This window comes from Pongo abelii, chromosome 10 (genome assembly GCF_028885655.2).
Source record: "Pongo abelii isolate AG06213 chromosome 10, NHGRI_mPonAbe1-v2.0_pri, whole genome shotgun sequence".
In the NCBI taxonomy this organism is placed as follows: Eukaryota; Metazoa; Chordata; class Mammalia; order Primates; family Hominidae; genus Pongo; species Pongo abelii.
This window is the reverse complement of record NC_071995.2, coordinates 61939428-61959017: the sequence shown is the minus strand read 5'-3', so window position 1 is coordinate 61959017 and position 19590 is coordinate 61939428. Positions and strand designations below refer to the sequence as shown.

General features: G+C 39.5%; 1 protein-coding gene across 2 annotated transcripts in view; it reads right to left on the bottom strand.

Annotated features, from left to right (window-relative positions):
• SRGAP1 (SLIT-ROBO Rho GTPase activating protein 1) overlaps positions 1-19590 on the bottom strand; it is a 318022-nt gene that overhangs the window by 144829 nt on the left and 153603 nt on the right. For both annotated transcript variants that reach the window (XM_009247985.3, XM_024256709.2), the window contains exons 2-3: positions 14559-14754; positions 8626-8788 (exon numbers count right to left, since the gene is read on the bottom strand). In XM_009247985.3, coding sequence (XP_009246260.2) covers positions 8626-8788; positions 14559-14754 — 359 coding nt within the window. The remainder of the gene's footprint in view (positions 1-8625; positions 8789-14558; positions 14755-19590) is intronic.

Sequence of the window (19590 nt, the reverse complement as noted above, 5' to 3'; positions counted from 1 at the left end):
AATATCTCAAGGAATGATGAAAAAGAATATAAATAATCCCAAGAGCAATTTTCAGTTAGGAGAGTTAGGTGGGAATCTGTGCCATGTGAACCTTCCGGTGAATTTCATGGTGCCCATGGGTGCTTAGAGCAAAGTATGGTGCTTTTTAATGCCATGGTCCCAGGGCTACCAATCTGTGATAGAACAGAGAGGATGCTCCAGTGATGAGCATCATCAGTCCTCCTAGCTGACCTGTGAGAGTAGGTTACTACTAGGACTCACTCTGATTTCTTTCTCTCAGGAAGTAGGTTGTACATTATAGTGTTGCTTAAAATAGCCTTGCTAATGCTGGGTCTTGCTGAAACGCCTTGAAACTTCTGTTATGTAAATGCCACTATCTTTGGTTTCTAATGCAGAAGTAAATCTTTATTCATTACTTATTCATTCAATAAATATTTACTGAGCACCTACTCTGTGCCAGTCATTGTTTCAGTGAACAACACGAAGGTCTCTTCCCGTAGGAACTTACACTAGAATTGAGGGGACAGAAAGTCAACAAATAATTAAGTAAATATATAGTATGTCACAAAGGGATAAGTGCTATAAAGAAGAATAAAGCTGGGGAAGGGAGGTGGGGATGTAGACTTTTGCTCTGAGTGTGGTGAGAGTCATTAGAAGATTTGGGCAAAAGAGTGATAGGCTCTGCTTGAAGTCGAAATAATTATTCTAGTCTTTCCTATTTATGTATTCGATTGGTCATTTAACAGATACTTTGGGAAGTAAGGTGGTTGGAGACCATGTAGAATCTGCTGTCACAGTCAGAAGTCCTCTGATTTCATGTCTTCCTATTTTAACCATCTTAAGAGTGCATAATCCAAGTGTAATTTTCAACTGGACCCGGAGAATAGGCAGATTCTCCATTAATAAGCAGCATTTGGGGATGAATTATTTACTGGATAGAGTTTTCCCACTCCTTTACAGCAAACAAACACTGGTATACCTGGACCAAACTTTTCCTTCAGATTTCAGTTTACAAAAAATAACTGTTTAATTGTGTGTTTTTAATAAAACACACAATACAACATGTTCATTGTGTAAAATCAGAAACTACAGATAAGCAAAGAGAAGAAAATAAAAGTAACCTAGAGATATCCATTTAAAACAATTTACCCTTCTAGATTTTAATTTTAGCTAAAAAATAAGTTTTCAAGTATTCCTTGACCACTTATCTCAATGTAATTATGAGTTCAAGTACAGGCAGGCATTACTTAACCACAGAAACATATTCTAAGGAATGCATCATTAGGCGATTTCATCGTTGTGTGAACATCATAGAGTGTACTTACACAAATCCAGATGGTATAGACTACTATATACCTGTTCTATATGGTATAATCTACTGCTCCTAGGCTACAAACCTGTATAGCATGTTATTGTACTCAATGACGGTGGCCCATAAGATTAGAATGGAGCTGCCCTACGCAGGTGTATCATTTTTTATCTTGCGTGCTGTAATTGTATTGTACCTTTTCTGTGTTTAGATACTCAAATACTTACCATTGCATTACAGTTGCCTTCAGTATTCAGTACTTCCTCTTGTTATATTAAAGTTAAAGCCAGGCCAATCACACATATCCTGTTGTTACTAAATAATAAAGGCAACAATGTAACTCCAAGAACAGCAGCACCAATAATTGCTATTCAGAGAGCACTTATTATGTGCTTGCCATCCTGATAAGCAATTTATAAAAACAAATTAAAAATATTTTCTAAAATATTTCAGAAAATTACATCATTGCAAAAAATGATAGTTTAGTTTTGGCTTATTTCTTAAAAAAAAAAAAAAAAGTTAGTCATAGGGTTGATAAAACCCAAGAGAACCAGCTAGCAGTGTTAGCTTGAACTGTTCTTATTTATCCAGGCCCTATCAATAATTAAACTGCCCCTTGAGGCCACCGGAATACCATTTAATTCTTCTGCAACACTGCACTAAAATGCTTTGGAAAAGTTCTTCTTGTTATATTATTTACTACTGTTACATAAGTATACTAAATTATATGTGGTAGCTTACTGCTAATAAAAGTCAATTAATTTTTCAGTGAATATATGACATGTTTTTACATGACAACCATGACCATCATTACTCCAGAAAAGCAAAATTCTTAATTCTTGAATTAAGAATTTAATTCAAGACATGAAATTCTAACAAAATTCAAAGGCCACCCTCTGACTTGATAATTCTACTTCAAAAAATGTAGCATAAGAAAAAAAATCATAGATTTAAATGTCTAACAACAGAAAACTAACATGGCCATGCACATAGTAAAGTACTATGTAGTCATGAGGTAGCCTATTTCCAGATGTGAGAAATGCTAATAATATTCTATATGAAAATGGCACCTTTCCAAGCCATATAGAATGAAATCTCAATTCTGTAAAATATATACATATATATTTAAGTATATGTATACACATATAAATAGTGAAAAGATAGAGCCTAAAATTTAAAAGTAGTTAGTGTTAATATGGGTAATTATTATTTCTTTTTATATTTATAGCGTTTTCTAAATTTCTATAATCTATATATATTTTTATATTCAAAGAGATATAAGTTCTTTTTTCACATATAGAGATTGGTAGTTTTCAGACGCTTTTAACTTATGGGCCTTTTTTAAAAAAAAAAAAAGGTCAGAGCCTTAGAGATCTGTAGTCAAGTGGTATCTTTTATTAACTTCTACTAAAACATGTTTGAATATTAACCTATTTTAAATGGTGTATTTGAAACTACAGCTTTTCTCCTCCATAAAATATCTTTGCTTCTTTTTTCATGTTCGGGTATTTAAATAGAATATGGCTGTCTTTGATCAAAATAAAAAATAAGTATGAATCTTACTAGTAACCTTCTCCTTTTTTCAGATTAAGCCACACAATCAGCAATACCTAAAGTGAGTCAACTGAATTTCTGTGAGTCTGACTCTGACAACCTATGGCACTTATGCCAAAGAGGGGTTATTCTCACTGGCTTTGGGCCAGTTTCTGCTGCTTTGAATCCCTCCCTGTAACTTGGATGATTGACAGATGTCGTGCCTCTTCCCAGAATATCATTCTTCAGTCTTTTCATGAGAAATGACTAGGACAAGAACCATAGTGTCCTATTTCTCAGAAGTTTCTGACCCTATGCATTGGGTGACATCTCTACCATCAAAAAATACCAACAGAGTACATAGCAGCTATGAACTATCTAAGACATATGGGCAAAGACAAGAATACATGCTAGTCAGCCTGATGCTGCAATTTATACTCCTGAGCATTTTGTTTCCTTATCCCTGAAGTATGGATATAATACCTGTTCACTGGGCAGCTGTGAGGATATGTGAGCTAATTTATGAAAATGTAGAGTACAATGCTTGGCACACAGCTAAAACTCAGTAAGTGGCAGCTTACAGATGTCATTATTAGTGAAGAAACAAAATGAATTATATTGTACATATATTTATGTAAACCAAAGAAGAATAAAAACATATTAATGATTTTAAAACAATCTTTGGGGAAATGACAGACTTCAAGGTAATTTAAAACCCATAGAGATAACCTAACATATTCAAATGCCACCATTTGATGATATACCTCCAAACTACATACTTCTATTAACGTTCTTAAAATTGGTAAATAACACCTCGTGATTAGGTGCTTAAATAAAGTGATTATTGCAAGCTGGCTGTATAGCTTGTCCTGCAACTGTGACAGATGACATTAATTACATTTTTATGTGTAGCATATGAACTGCACATTTTCTGGCTGCAGAACCAAACCAGATGCAGAGCACTCTGTTTCAGCATGAGTAATGGAAAGAAGGAAGCAAAAGCTCATGACTGCAGAAGGCAGAGCAGGAGAACAGGGCAAGAGGCACATCAGCCCTGGTTCTTTGGGAAACAAGTGAGGGTTGAGAATGAAACAAGCCCTTGTGTAGCAGGAGCCTCCAAATTCTGACCTTCTCTTAAAATAGCTAAGCAGAACTTAAGAGGTTAAAAGCAAAGTACTCTCCTGTCCGTGTTTACATTGTCTACATCTAATAGAAGGTCTGGAATTAAATAACTCTTTTGTTGAATGAAGAAATCAATTCAGCCTCAAAGGTAAGGCTCTCCATGTGAAATGGCTGTGGGAGATTTGAGAGGCATGGAGTCTTGGCCAGCTTGTGCATTCACTTGGATACTCCCTGATTTCCCACTAAATGTTCAAAGGTGAGGACAAAACTTTTAATTTAGCCACAAACAATGCTGTTGTGAGGGCACTTATCACTGTTTGCTTACAAATATTGTTTGGAACTTCATAATAAGTAGTAAATAAATTTGATTCTCTGGAAGGGTTTTTCACATCATTGTGAAAACTCTATACTCTCCTTAGAATGAGGATACATTTGGTATAATATTTGGTATAATCTCACATTACATAATTATTATAGGTATATAGAATAAGTGCTTATAATATAGATAATAATAAAGATATTACATAAAAGTTACCAGGACTTATTAAGTCCAGACACTAGGCTAAGTGGCTTTCCATATATAACTCATGAATCCTCTAAACGACTATCTGGAGTAGATTACTATATCCACTTTATAGCTGCAGAAACTGAGGCTTATCTACAAATATTCCCAAGTCCACACAGCTCCCAATAGTGGCAAAGCCAAGATTCATACCCAGAATATCTGATTTCAGAACCTAAAAGCTGAATCACTGTTATTTTGACCAATAGGCTTCATTTAGAATTTTAAAGGCATAAATCTAAAATAATCAGTATTTGAATAGTTGAATATTGTTGTTTTTAAAATGCTTCACTTTTTTTTTTTTTTTTTAACCTGTTGAAAACTTTTGAGTTCAGGCAACTACGTCTGTAACTGGTTCTGATGTAATTAAGATTTAAGTCTTGAAGCTGTTCCCTATAACTCTGCATGGAATTATTTCCACAAGTATCTTCTTGATTATTATATCCATTTAGACAGAAAAAAATTCCTGAAATTACCTGCTCCAAACTCCTTATCAGACAGAATAATTTGGGTAACATGATTTTTTTGTCATTGACTAAATTGTATAAGATATGGCTGTTTAAGAGACTAAAACTATCAGGCACACAGCATTTATTTGGATCTCCATATAGACATGCGGATATTATTGAAACATGAGGAAGTCTCAAAATCTTCTCCCCAAGGAAAACAAGCATTATGTTCACTAATGACTCCACAGCAGTTCTAAAGGCTGCTTCAGATTCACACTAATAATTTCTTTCCATTTTGATAGAAAATAGGCTTCTGACCTAGAACCATAACAATGGAAGAAGAGCTAGAAAAGAGGAAGATCGGTGATTAAAACCCATTTATGCCTAGTGTTCCACTATTGGAATGCTAAGCATGTGGCAGTAATTTGTATCTTGCTGGTCAAGGTAATTGCCAAGTTCTAATTGTAAAAATTAAAAAAATTGCAACCTCAGGCATAAATGGGTACAAAAAAAAAAAAAAAGGCAGGAAAGACTAGTCTTGCTTTCTAATCTAAAGGGACCTGGAATTCTTTGGACTTGGTAGATAAAGATTCTGGCTTCCTATTCTTTCAGATGACAAATGTGTCCTAGGGGTTGATCTTACTCCTCTGTAAACTCTGATTTCTCCCTTGTGTCCTTTGCCTCTTTTGTTCCTTCCTCTTCCAGCAATAACACAGATGGGAAGGTAAGGTCTGTAGTCTGCTGTGTTCGCTCGAGGAAGGCAGAACTTCACACCTGTAATTGTAAAGGCTTGTTACCCTTCCAGGTGGTCAGCAATGGTTAGGAATGACAAAGCTGTTCAGGAAGCATAGAACATTCCCCCTACTAAATGCCAAAGTAACCAGGAATCCACTGTAAATAGGCAGTTTTCAAGGATGAAATTCTTTGAGAACCAGAAAATCTGGATAAGAAGAGAACTCCTGGTAGCAAGCAAGCAGACATATCTGTTTGTTTTTGTCTGTCTCTCTGTCTCTGTCTCCCTCTCTGCACGTGTGTGTGTGTGTGTGTGTGTGTGTGTGTGTGTCTATTTACTGTGCATTCTCCAGGCCATTCCTCAAGAGCCAGCAACTCATTCCTCCAACTACTGGGAATACTGGCTGCTAGCTGTTGAAACTCACAGCTGATCCCTCTCTGGGAATTACCTTCCACCAAAGGGAGCTGCCTCACTCCAAGATTACTTAATCCCTCCCCAAAACAAAGGCCAAGTCTCCTTGCCTGGATATGAGATCACTCCAAAGGCCATGCCAGCCCCAGAGCACTCACAGGTGCAGCCTCTCCTTCTGCCCAATTTTGCCTTTCTTGCTTCCTCAAGAATGGAGAGCCTGCTCTTGAATCTCTGGAATGATCTCCCAAGATCACAAAGCAAGTATGCAGAAGGGCTGGGATTTAAATCCAAATCTGTTTGACTCTTAGCCCTAGGTTTCTATCAACTTTATCAAGCCCTTGACTTTGACTTACAAAATACACATCCTCACATTTTAGCAAGACATACAAAGTCCCTTCTTACATGACCGTCTTTTCTAGCTTCACATCTCATCACCCACTCCCATACGATCCCTGGTCCAATCATATCAAACTCTTTCCTTTCCCTGAACATGCTCATGCTCTCCTTTCCTGGAATAGCTCATTGTCCTTCTGTTTGATGAATGCCTCCTTCTCCTACAAGTCTCACTTCAAGTGTTCCCCTTTCTGTGAACAATTTCCTCATCCCCTAGGTAGAGTTAAGATCTCCAGCCTTCCAGTTCCATTTAGCGTAGTAACTGTTAATTACTGTAATGAGCTCCTTGCAGGCAGGGACATGTCTTTTAGCTCTGCTCCCCTAGCCAGGCATTTTAAAGATGCTTTGTTGAATGGATAAATAAATGAACTCAGTAGAGGTACTGGTCCTAGAAGCCCTGTCTGAATAAGAAGCATTATATAGTGCCATACAAATTTGGATAAATTGTGACCTCCTTGAGCACCAGGACTAGATCTTCTTCATCTTTGTAGCCTTTTCAGCACCTGTCGTCATAGTCTCCTGCCCATAGGAGATGCTCAGAAAAACCTGCTGAACCAAATGAGGTCTCTGCATAAAGAGCTCATATACAAGAAAATTATTGCACTTTCATGGCTCTGTCTAAATTATTTTTTTAAAACTCTACTATTTAAGACACATAGGATATTTCTCTATCTCTTAAATTATATGCTCCTTAGTTTCCATTTTTAAAGTTTCTCCTTTGTTTGAAATTTTTTTTTTCTGTTTAATGGAGCATAAGGTGACTTAGAGCTTGCTAAATTCCCTTTCTAGGTCAGAAATCAAATCTAATGTGGATACATCAAACATGACTAAGAAATTTTCCAGCTGGCCTGCTTAACACTATGTCTTTGTTTTAAGGAGCCTCTTTGAAACATAAATATGTCATTAATCTACAGAGTGGTTTTTCTCCCCCCTACTTTCTGAAACTAATAATTACTTACTGAATAGAGGTACAGGTATAGGTACAGGCATCAACATTCCTAATACAAAGCTGAGGGGGTGGGGGAAAACTCTCATCTTACAAGCATAAAAAATGAACGCTAGTCGTACTGGGCAAATAGCTGCATTCTCTACACAGGAAATGGTCCCATTTTATTATTTGTGCTCAGCAAAAATATCCACACAACAAAAAAATTGCTGAGAGTTGGCTGAGATTAGTAACAATGATTAGAAAACTTCAAAGCCCAGTTCTTGTTTTTTAATGGATTTGGGAAGGAGGAAGTTCGCTGGTGTGTAAGGGATGGAATTTTCTGTGCCCTGTGAAATTTTCTTCATGTCGCTCTCTCACAGCCTCTGCTGCTGGTCTGGTGAACTAAGAAAGACTGTGCTAACATCTTCTCAAGAGAGTAGCACATGTAATAATCTTGTTCTTCACAAGTTTCTCACCATGTGTGAGCCCCAAACAAAGAATTCAAGGCATTTACCTTCTGGTCTGATTTTTCGTGAGTACAGGTAGTCCGTTCCTGGGCAGAGGTACAATTTGCAGGAACATCTTATTTCAAAATTTTTGCTCACATTGTGTAGCTCATAGATTCACTGACTTATAACTCTATAAGTATGCCTTATACCTAACTTTTTATTCTGTATTTTTAAAAGATTCATTCATCTAATTTTTAACTCTTTTTTTTGTTTGTTTGAGTCAGAGTCTCACTCTGTTGCCCAGGCTGAAGTGCAGTGGTGCAATCTCGGCTCACTGTAACCTCCGCCTCCTGGGTTCAAGCGATTCTCCCACCTCAGCCTCCCAAGTAGCTGGGACTACAGGCAAGCACCACCACGCCCAGCTAATTTTTGTGTTTTTAGTAGACACAGGGTTTCACTATGTTGGCCAGGATGGTCTCGATCTCTTGGCCTCGTGATCCACCCGCCTTGGCCTCCCAAAGTGCTGGGATTACAGGCATGAGCTACCACGCCCGGCCTAATTTTTAACTCTTTATTCCGTGTCTTTAAAACACCCATTCATCTAATTTTTAACCGTTTATTCTGTGTCTCTAAAGGATTCATTCATTCACCTAATTTTTCAGATACCATTCTCAGTCCCGGTTATAGGCAAGGAAGTTATCGGAAAGCACACTATGGCAGGATTTATGGAGTGTACCTTTTTAAACATCCTGGTAGAATCCTCACTTATCTGCATGAACCGCATAATCACATTGTTCAGATAGATGTCACTCAAGGTTGCATGGTCTTTGCTTTCTCTCCTTACTTGGTTCAGGAGCAAATACCAGCAGTTCACTGGAGACAACAGGTTCTGGTCTTTCCTAAGAAGTGAAGAAACACAGAATTACCATCCATTTCAAAGTTGCCCCAATCAGATAAGTGAAGTCACCAAGGCAAACTAAAGAACCACAACAGATGGATACTGTGCTGTGCATCCTGCTCTGAGCATTTCTCAGAGCAGGATACTTATCAGCCAGCAGAACAGGCTTCCAGCCTGTGGATGGCATAGAGCCAGCAACTGTCCAGGTTTGGAAGGAAAAACTTGGACCATGAACACTGGTGAAATCCATATTCCTGACAAGGACCATGGGACCCTAATATACACAGTGCTTAGGCAGGCCCTCAGCTTTAAACGCTCCATTGAAGAAAGCAATTTATGTTTACATAAAAATCTACTGACTACTGTCTCAGACAGACTGTGGTTTTGCCACGGCATACAAAGTCTGCTTTGAATGTTCAGTCTGTTGCTGGAAAAGAAATTTGGCTAGTTATGCATTCCATGGAACATAAATTTGAGGGTTATTTATTAATCCCCTGATACATAACCTCCAGTCTCCCAAAAACTGTTCCTGGGAATCAGAACTTTATTGCATTGTCTCAAGGCTCATGAAGAGAACCATGAAGTTTGCTGGCTTATGACTTGTCACATGTCCTGTTGAAACCCATTAAACTGTTTCAGACTCGTAACTGCTCCTTGTTTTATTCTATAAAATAAAGCTAAAAGTTAATATAAACAGCAAAAGAAAACTGTTTAAAAATCTTAAAGAATAACTCAACAAAAACAGTGAGCAACTGGGATGATACAGCTTAAGAAAAATTACTTTTTAAAAATTTTTTGCGGCCGGGCATGGTGGCTCACGCCTGTAATCCTAACATTTTGGGAGGCCGAGGCGGGCGGATTGCCTGAGATTGGGAGTTCGAGACAGCCTGGGCAACATGGCGAAACCCCGTCTCTATTAAAAATACAAAAATTAGCCAGGCATGGTGGTGGGCACGTGTAATCCCAGCTACTTGGGAGGCTGAGGCACAAGAATTGCTCGAACCTAGGAGGTAGAGGTTGCAGCGAGCCAAGATTGCGCCACTGCACTCCAGCCTGGCGACAGGGTGAGACTCTGTCTCAAAAAAAAAAGAAAAGAAATTTTTTTGTTTGTTTTTTCTTTAAAAAGTAACTGTAAAATGGCAAAATGGCAGAGAATCCTTATGGTAACGCAGGAACAAAAGCACCTTTTAATCAGACATGTTATCCTCCTATTATTTATGATCATATATGACTCTGAATATTAATTAAGTTAGGAAAGAAATGATAAAGTTGGGCCTTTCTGCCATTACGTCTCTCAGATTCAGGATTTAATACTGCATTAAGTCAATGCCCTCTCTAGAAGAAAATGAAAGCAGACGATCAAAGCAGGAATGGGCATAGGGAAAGAAGGCCTGATTTAGGCTCCTAGCACTTGGCACCAGTGAGGGCAGCCTCCCATTCTCCCCACTGGCACACTGAAGAATTATACCCTCTACCCTGCGATCTCCCTTTTTTCTTAACACCATCAGGCAAAGAGCAGTGGTTCTATAACAGGTAATTGGAGCTTTTCTATTGAGAGTTTCTATCTACCCAGCCCCATATAATAAGGTAAATGTTACCTTATTTCTATTAACCTTCACGTAGATCTTCTTTGCTGAAGTAACCCACAAATTCTTTCAGAACATTTCATGCTTCAACGTATCCTCAGGGCCTTGCCCCATAGTAAACATTAAATAAGTGTTATTTCACTCATTGCATAAACAATTATTATTGCCTTAGTAATAATAGCAGTAGTAGTAATATTGAAAATAATAACAGCTATCATTTAATGAGCACTCACTGTGAAAAGTAATATCCATGTTAAGCTCATGGCCTCTGGAGCTGCACTGTCTAGGTTCAAATGCAGGACTACCCCTTACTAGCTATGAGATCTTGGGCAAATGATCTTAACTGCTCTGTGCCTCAGTTACTTTGTAGAATGGGTAAAATAACAGTGCTTATAAGATTGTTCATGAGAATCACTGGAGTTAACATATATTTTAAAATGCTTATAATAATGCCTTGTATACATAGTAAGTGCTATATAAAGTCAGCTGTTTTATCCACGGGCTGGTATAAAGATTTTACAGACATCAACTCTACTTAATCCTTATTACTACCATTTGAGGCAGAGATTCTTTGTATCTTCTTTTTATTTATTTTTATTTTTATTTTTTTAGATGGAGTTTCGCTCTTGTTGCCTAGGCTGGGCTGCAATGGCGTGATCTTGACTCACTGCAACCTTTTCCTCCTGGGTTCAAGCGATTCTCCTGGCTTAGCCTCCCAAGTAGCTGGGATTACAGGTGCCTGCCACCACGCCCGGCTAATTTTTGTATTTTTAGTAGAGACAGGTTTCACCATGTTGGTCAGGCTGGTCTTGAACTCCTGACCTCAGGTTATCCACCCATCTCAGCCTCCCAAAGTGCTGGGATTACAGGTGTGAGCCACCGCACCTGACCCTTTGTATCTTTTCTATCAGTGAAAGAATGGAAGCTTAGCAAGGCATACTGATCTGATAAAGACCAAAGATAGTGTCTGAGAGAGTCTTTTTCTAGTCCAGGGAAGCTGAACCAAGCCTTGGTCTTTCCACTATGCAGTGGCATCTTTAGGCCAAAGAATGTTCTACACAATAAGTGTCCCAAAACTGAGTAAGAATCAGACTCCAGAATATAGCTTAAATGATTGGTAATAATATCATGCTAAAGATGTAACATTTGTTTGGTTAAAAGGAGAAGGAATATCAAGTGCATATCCTGGGCTGGTTATCAATCATATCAAAGACTTTATCACATTTCTCACTTAAGGGTCATAAAACCTCATTTTACAAGTTAGGACACCAAGGCTCAGAGAGGTTAAGTAACTTAACCAAAGTCACAAAGTGGAGCCAATATTCAAACCCAAGTCTGGCTGACTTTTTTCCAATCCTGTTTTATCCTTTTCAGAGACATATTCATCTTATCTTCAGTCCCATATTCAATAATAAACTTACTCAAGTTAAAGAAAATTTCAAACTGCTTACCTTTTAAAGAAAACTACCAAATAAACCAGGAGAAACAAAAATGTGTCCATCCACCATGGGGCCAGATAAGGTACATGGACCCATCCATATTTTCCCTTCACAGCCACTAATTACCAAATGCAAAACACAGAAGATACTAAAAAATATTTACTGAATGGGCTGTGCATAGCGGCTCACACCTGTCATCCCCGTACTTTGGGAGGCGAGGCAGGCGGATCATTTGAGGTCAGGAGTTCAAGACCAGCCTAGCCAGCATGGCAAAACCCTGTCCCTAGTAAAAATACAAAAATTAGCTAGGCATGGTGGTGGGCACCTGTAATCCTGCTACTCGGGAGACTGAGGCAGAAGAACTGCTTGAACACGGGAGGAGGAGGTTGCAGTGAGCCGAGATCACACCACTGCACTCCAGCCTGGGCGATAGAGCAAGGCTCCACCTCAAAAAAAAAAAAAAAAATTACTGAATAGATGAATGGGCTGTCTTCTTAATTACAACTGCTTTTAAAAAACAACAGTTAAGTTACTATGTGAATATAGTACTGGCTCCAGCCTCTGCTTCCCAGCCCCGCTGTTAAGTACATATAACATTTGTTCACCCTGGGGATCATCATTAAGATTTATTTTTATGCTGGACCAACAGTAAAGGTTAAAGTTGAGAGATTGTGTTTAGGGCGGGGGGAAGAGAGAAAGAGAGAGAGAGAAGAGAGAAAGGGAGAGGAAGAAAAAAGAGAAGAGAGGAGAGAGAGAGGGAAAGGGAGAGGAAGAAAAAAGAGAAGAGAGAAAAGAGAAAAGAGAAGAGACAGAGAGGAGAGGAGAGAAAAGAAAGGAAGAGAACAGAGAGGTATTTCTTATCCAGAATAGTTTTGTGTTTGCTTCTGCACAAGTATCCCAGAGATAGTTCCCATCCCATTTGTTTATGCAGGGTCCAAGGTCATGGAGAGGTGTAAAATGAATGGAACTGCAAAGCCAATGGTGAAAGAAAGGCATGCTTCTCCACAGCCCCTTCCCAACAGGAGCCCAGGTCTTCTTGTTGTACCCTGTGAAGGTGGGTAGAGGGTTTTCTGTTTAACCATTTCACTGAGATAGTAGCTCTTCTGGTTCTGGGATGCAATGTAATGGGGTTGGTGGGGAGGAAGCTCTCAGTTCCAAGTCTTTACTTGGCACAGACCTTATCTTCTCTCCCCCATGTGAAATTAAAGGGTGGATACAACTGCCACTTAGGTTTTCAGTTCCCTCTTCTTTTATTGGCCCCTAGAAATTTATATTTAAAAGGATGTCCATTATATGTTAACCAGCATTTCTGAGAGTTTTCAGACAGACATGTTTTTCAGATTATCTGGCCTGCTGTATTTACAGAAATGAAAGCCTGCACTGTCTTTTTACTATCTCCAAAACAGGTCAACTTCTCTCTACCTGCAGTGTTCCTTCTCATGCCCTCAGGAAAAGGTCCCAACTGGCCAGGAAGATCCCCAGGTCCCCAGGACCTGCTCTGATTCACACCTGCAGCCATGCAGCTCATCACCTCCCTACTCACTCCCACTGGACTACTTCTGTTCTGCAAACCTGCTGTACATCCCTCAGCCGGGCGTGGTACATTCCCTGCCGGCCCCTTGCCCATGATGTTTCCCTTGCCTGGAATATCCTTTTCTTCTCTCCTTTATTGACCAACTAGTCCTTCAGGTCTTTGCTTAGACGCCACTTCTTTCAGGACCTTCCCTTCCCCACCTCCAATGCAGAACAGATATAATTTGGGTCTGTCCAGGGTCTCCCCAGCCTTCCCCTGTTGGAGCACTTGAATATTTCACTGGAGTTGTCTGCTTACTTGTCTTTCTCTGTCCTGAGGCTTTTTTTTTTTTTTTTTGAGATGGACTCTCACTCTATTGCCCAGCCTGGAGTGCAGTGTTGCAATCTCGGCTCACTGCAACCTCCGCCGCCCAGGTTCAAGCTATTCTCCTGCCTCAGCCTCCCGAGTGGCTGGCATTACAGGTGCATGCCACCACACCCAGCTAATTTTTGTATTTTTAGTAGAGACGGGGTTTCACCATATTGGTCAGGCTGGTCTTGAACTCCTGACCTCAGGTGATCCACCTGCCTTGGCCTCCCAAAGTGCTGGGATTACAGGTATGAGCCACCCCACCTGGCCCTGTCCCCAGGATTTAAATCATACAGTAACTTTCATTAGCAGAACATCTTATGTGTATTTTTTAAAGCAAATAAATTATAATTAAACTTACTTTATGTTCATTCATAGCATTTTCCTTAAAACTTTTGTTTGAAATGAGTGTCAATTACAATGACCATAATAAACATGATGGGCAGGAAGGGGGGCACTAAACTCAAGCAATTCTTACTGCTTATTTTCATAGAAATTCACTAGAGAAAATTTGAGGTCTTTGCTTGAACAAAAAGCTATTTTAAATCTGTCCTACCTATAGCAGATATCAACTCCCAGGTTTCTATAATCAAGAATTTTACAAACGCATACCTTCTCTTCTGGCATATGAAGTTATCGATAAATATATATGTATTGGAAAGACAAAACTGTCAACAGACTACACTAGTTTAAAATGATAAACCGATGCCCATAAATTACAAATGTAGAGGGCTGCTTTTATTTATGAGAATATGCTCTACAACCACTACTCAGACAAAAACAGAAAAATAAAAAATCCACAAAGGTGGCAAAGGCAGGATGGATATCACCCTTGGAAAGGTGAATTAGATTCAAATCTCTTACTTGTATTGTTGATGATCCTTAGTGCTTCTTGTTTTTGCCATGAACCTTTCTGCTAACTTCTCTAGATTCCGGGAATATTCCGTCTCAATTTCAGCTTTTTTTCGGAAGAAATCTTGCAGGTCCTGGAGAAGCTGAACTCGCATCTCTGTTTGCTGCTCCAGGCATTTTTGTTGTTCTACCAGTTGAGCTCGAATTTCTAAGGAGAGAAGAGAAGCCATTGGATGGTTACATTAAAATTAATGAGGTATGCTGGTATGTGCAAGATATAAGTCACGAAATATATATAATATATATATATATATTATTTATTTATTTATTTATTTTTGAGATAGAGGTCTCGCTCTGTCGCCCAGGCTGGAGTGCAGTGGTGCAATCTCAGTTCACTGTAACCTCTGCGTCCCGGGTTCAAGTGATTCTCCTGCCTCAGCCTTCTGAGTAGCTGAGACTACAGGCATGCACCACCAGGTAATCCACCCGCCTTGGCCTCCCAAAGTGCTGGGATTACAGGCGTGAGCCACTGCATCTGGCTATGACTCCTATTATTTATTTAGCTCTGTATTGGATCTTTGTTAGAATACTGTGTCCAGGTTGATTCTTTAAATAAGTTATCTGCTGACCCTTTAAAAGAACAAGAGAAGCCTCAGGAAAGAATGTAATAAATTAGAATAAATATATGGGTCACATTTGTAATGCCACAAACACACAAAGAGCCATGAGGGGAAAGAATGAAAGCCTTTCAGATAACAATTCATAACATCTTTGGGTAGCTGCAAACACTGCAATTTTTTCAACAGCACTCTACCTCAGCTATCCCTTTTGAGTTTGAATGGCAAAGAAATAAGCACCATTTCTTCCAGGCTCTGAACCATTACACATTTGCCATTTGGCACATACAGAGACTGACATCTGGTAATTTTTACTTAGTGCATAATTTCTAGTTTGTAAAACACATAGCTTCAGGGCTTATAGGGATGCTGTGCCTAAAAATAACTTCTTTCCATAGCCAAATAATCCATTCATAACAGTGCAGTCCTCAGATTCCAGTTTATTATTCTGTTCACAACAAAAAGGCCTCTTCAGCTGGCCTTCACCTTTTACACGTTGTTCAAAATAATACCCTTATTGACACATTTAATCCTCAAAGAATCCTCTGATAATTTTAATACATTAGGAACATGAAAGGTGGTCATTTAGTGATTCAGCAAAATCTCAAAAGCAAAAATGTGGCATGCAAAAATATGTGTAAATGACTGTAACAAAGAAACATGTGTGTTTTGGAAAATGAGATACAGTAACTAATAACTACCGACTTGTTTTTGTTCTAAGACCTAAGGCTAAGCTCCAAAGACAAGAACATCATGCTGGAAAACTTCTTCATTTCATCTTTCCCAGTGTCCATGCATTTCCCAAAAAGTGAAGGCTGAATCTAATTCAGTGGAGTTAGTAGAAATCAATGTCCAAATAATGTCTCTTTAAATTTCTTGCTATTCCTCTTAGAGAAGGCCAGTACTGATAATATATACATACATAAACTTGACCATGTTTAATCAAGTTCATTAACAGCAAGTTAACAGCAAGTTCATGAATAAGGTGGTCAAGTTCTGAATGGGGAGTCAGGAAATGTCCTTAATTTAAAAATAACTAATAATAACTCAGTGTTTACTATTCTGTGCCCTAATGAAGTAGGTTTTAGTATTATCTTCCATTTTACAAAGAATAATTGAAGTTTAAGGAGTATAAATACTTTATCTAAGGATTTTAGCCAGTAACTGGTACCCCTGGAGACTTTTGACCCTGATCTGTCAGTCTGACTAATCAAAAACTTCCCATCCTTGTTTTTTTTTCTTTTCTTTTTTTTTTGTTTTGTTTTGTTTTGAGACGGAGTCTTGCTCCGTCTCCCAGGCTGGAGTGCAGTGGCACGATCTCGGCTCACTGCAAGCTCCGCCTCCCGGGTCCACGCCATTCTCCTGCCTCAGCCTCGAGTAGCTGGGACTACAGGCGCCCGCCACCACACGTGGCAATTTTTTATATTTTTAGTAGAGATGGGATTTCACTGTGTTAGCCAGGATGGTCTCGATCTCCTGACCTCGTGATCCGCCCGCCTCGGCCTCCCAAAGTGCTGGGATTACAGGCGTGAGCCACCGCGCCCCGCCAAACACTTCCCATCCTTCTATCCATCAAACCTTTTTTCAGGTACCTATACTGTGCCACGCTTGCATACCGGCAAAAAAGAAACAATAGCTAATGAAACAAGATCTCTGCCCTCAATAAGGTCAGGCTTCAGGCAGTGCTGTTTCTGGGGAGTCCTGGGGGAAGACAGGCAAGAATTTCTCAACTGTCCTTGTTTGGTCTCTCCACCTCTAGATTGCAGGATTTTATTATAACTTCACAGATGTGTGCTGAACACCAGAGTTGAACACATTATTACAGGCTTTTAACTACTATGAACAGCATCTGGTTTTTAGTCAATCAAAGTAAGTATTTTCCAATACAGTATTATAATCAGCATGTTTGCCAAACTTTGTCTTTCAAAAACACAGAGCTCTTTTTGTTTCATGAAGAAAAAGAATATATCAAGGGTGGAGTGTTTCCCATTCAGGGATCCCAGTAAGTCTTTTAAGATGAAGTAATTTTAGAACATCTTGCTGCACTAAGAGAAAGTAAATCAAACATCTTAAGCTGTCAACTAGTTTTCCGTATTTTGTTTGTTTTTGTTTTTTTTTTTTTTTAGCTGCCTTAGTGCCAAGTAAGAAATAAAAGATAAAAGTACAAATCTCAAATATCATCAGAAATAAACAAAAATTATACTGACTTTTTTCTTGGGTCTCATTTTTAAATATTTTCTTGCTTACTTCCATCAGGATTTAAGATCAAGAACTAGGGAATCATGAGAATGACAGATTTAATAATTAAATCGTCATCCTCATTTTACAAAAATTAACTGTTATTTTGTGTCATCTGTAATTTTCCAATCAAAATAAGACACTCAGCATTCTCCACAACAGGAAACATGTAAGGAACAGAATCCAGAGCATCACTGTGCGAAAATCAACTCCAAAACATGGAGGATAATCCATTCAACTACCTCTTCCATTTAGAAAAGTTTAAGACAAATAAGGAAAGGATCATAAGAAAGATCATTTTTAAAAAAACAACAGAAAACTACTACCATAAGAAACATCTCCTTAGAGGCCAGGTGCGGTGGTTCACGCCTGTAATCCCAGCATTTTGGGAGGCTGAGGTGGGTGGATCTCTTGAGGTCAGGAGTTCGAGACCAGCCAGGCCAACATTGTGAAACCCTGTCTCTACTAAAAATACAAAAATTGCTGCGAGTAGTGGCATGCGCCTATAATCCCAGCTACTCGGGAGGCTGAGTCCCGAGAATTGCTTGAACCCCGGAGATGCAGGTTGCAGTGAGCAGAGATTGCACCACTGCCCTGTAGCCTGGGCAACACAGCGAGACTCCGTCCCCCCCCCCGCCAAAAAAAAAGAAACATCTCGTTAGGAAGAGAAAATCTTTGGATTCCTTATACTGCACCAGCATCATAAGGCTGCACAGTACAGTGGTCACCTCCCTGCCCAAATGGCATGGCTATCCTAATATGACTTCACTAGATTTGTGCTCACCTTAAATAGCACCAAAGAATTTAAAGAATTTTAAGAATTTACCTTAAAGAGTAAAATAAATGGTCGCATAAATTTGTGTCTGCTGCTCGGAACAGATAAAGGGCCATGCAGACTGGCTCATGGACGTAATCCCAACACTTTGGGAGGCCAAGGCAGGTGGATTGCTTGAGCTCAAACGTTTGAAATCAGCCTGGGCAAGATAGGGAGACCCTATCTCCACACAAAAAATGAGAAATTAGCTGGTTGTGGTGGTGCACGCCTGCAATCCCAACTACCCAGGAGGCTGAGGTGCAAGGATCGCTTGAGCCCTAGAGCTTGAGGCAGCAGTGAAGCTGTGATCACGCCACTGGCACTCCAGCCCGGACAACAGAGTGACACCCTGTCTCAAACAAAAAAGAACGAATCAAGGAAGCCCATGGTGCACTGGGCCCCACACTGCATGAATCCTGTCATGGGGCCACAGGCGGCTGCAGCTAGAGGCACCACTGTCATCATGGGAACTACAGAACATTAAAGCTGGAACTGGTGAAAGTATTAAGTGCAAGGGGTGATTTTGAGAAAAACTGTGAGCCTTATTTCTGCATAAGACATTGCAGCTTCCTTCCTACCCCTAGATTCTTTGACAGTCTATTAAGGCTCCCACCCCTTTTTAGAGGCTTTTTTAGGTTAGTATTGACCTGAATCATTTTTTTAGACTCAAGGTTCATTTTAGTTTAGGTGAACAAGCAATTATTGAGTTTCCATTTTGTGTTAGGCAGCGTCCTAGGCACTGGAGATACAAAGGTTTATAAGACACAGGTCCTTCTTGTTAGGAAGACAAATCCTAAACCAATCATTTACACTCTGTTCACTGCCATAACAATGAAGTGCAACAGGAAGCTATGGAAAGAGGAGCAGAAACTGACTCAGACTGGAAGACTGTGGAAAACATAATGCATTGAAGGGTAAGTAGGTTACAAGATACACAGCAGTAACCACCAAGAAAGTGAAAAGACAACCTATAGGATGGGAGAAAATATTCACAAATCATATGTCTGATAAGGAACTTGTATACAGAATACACAAAGAACTCTTACAACTCAACATTAGAAACAAAATCTCAATTTTAAAAATGGACAGGCTGGGTGCGGTGGCTCACGCCTGTAATCCCAGCACTTTGGGAGGCCGAGGCGGGTGGATTATGAGGTCAAGAAATCGAGACCATCCTGGCCAACATGGTGAAACCCCATCTCTACTAAAAATACAAAAATTAGCTGGGTGTGGTGGTGTGCACCTGTAGTCCCAGCTACTCAGGAGGCTGAGGCAGGAGAATTGCTTGAACCTGGCAGGTGAAAGTTGCAGTGAGCCAAGATTGTGCCACTGCACTCCAGCCTGGTGATAGAGAGAGACTACATCTCAAAAAAAA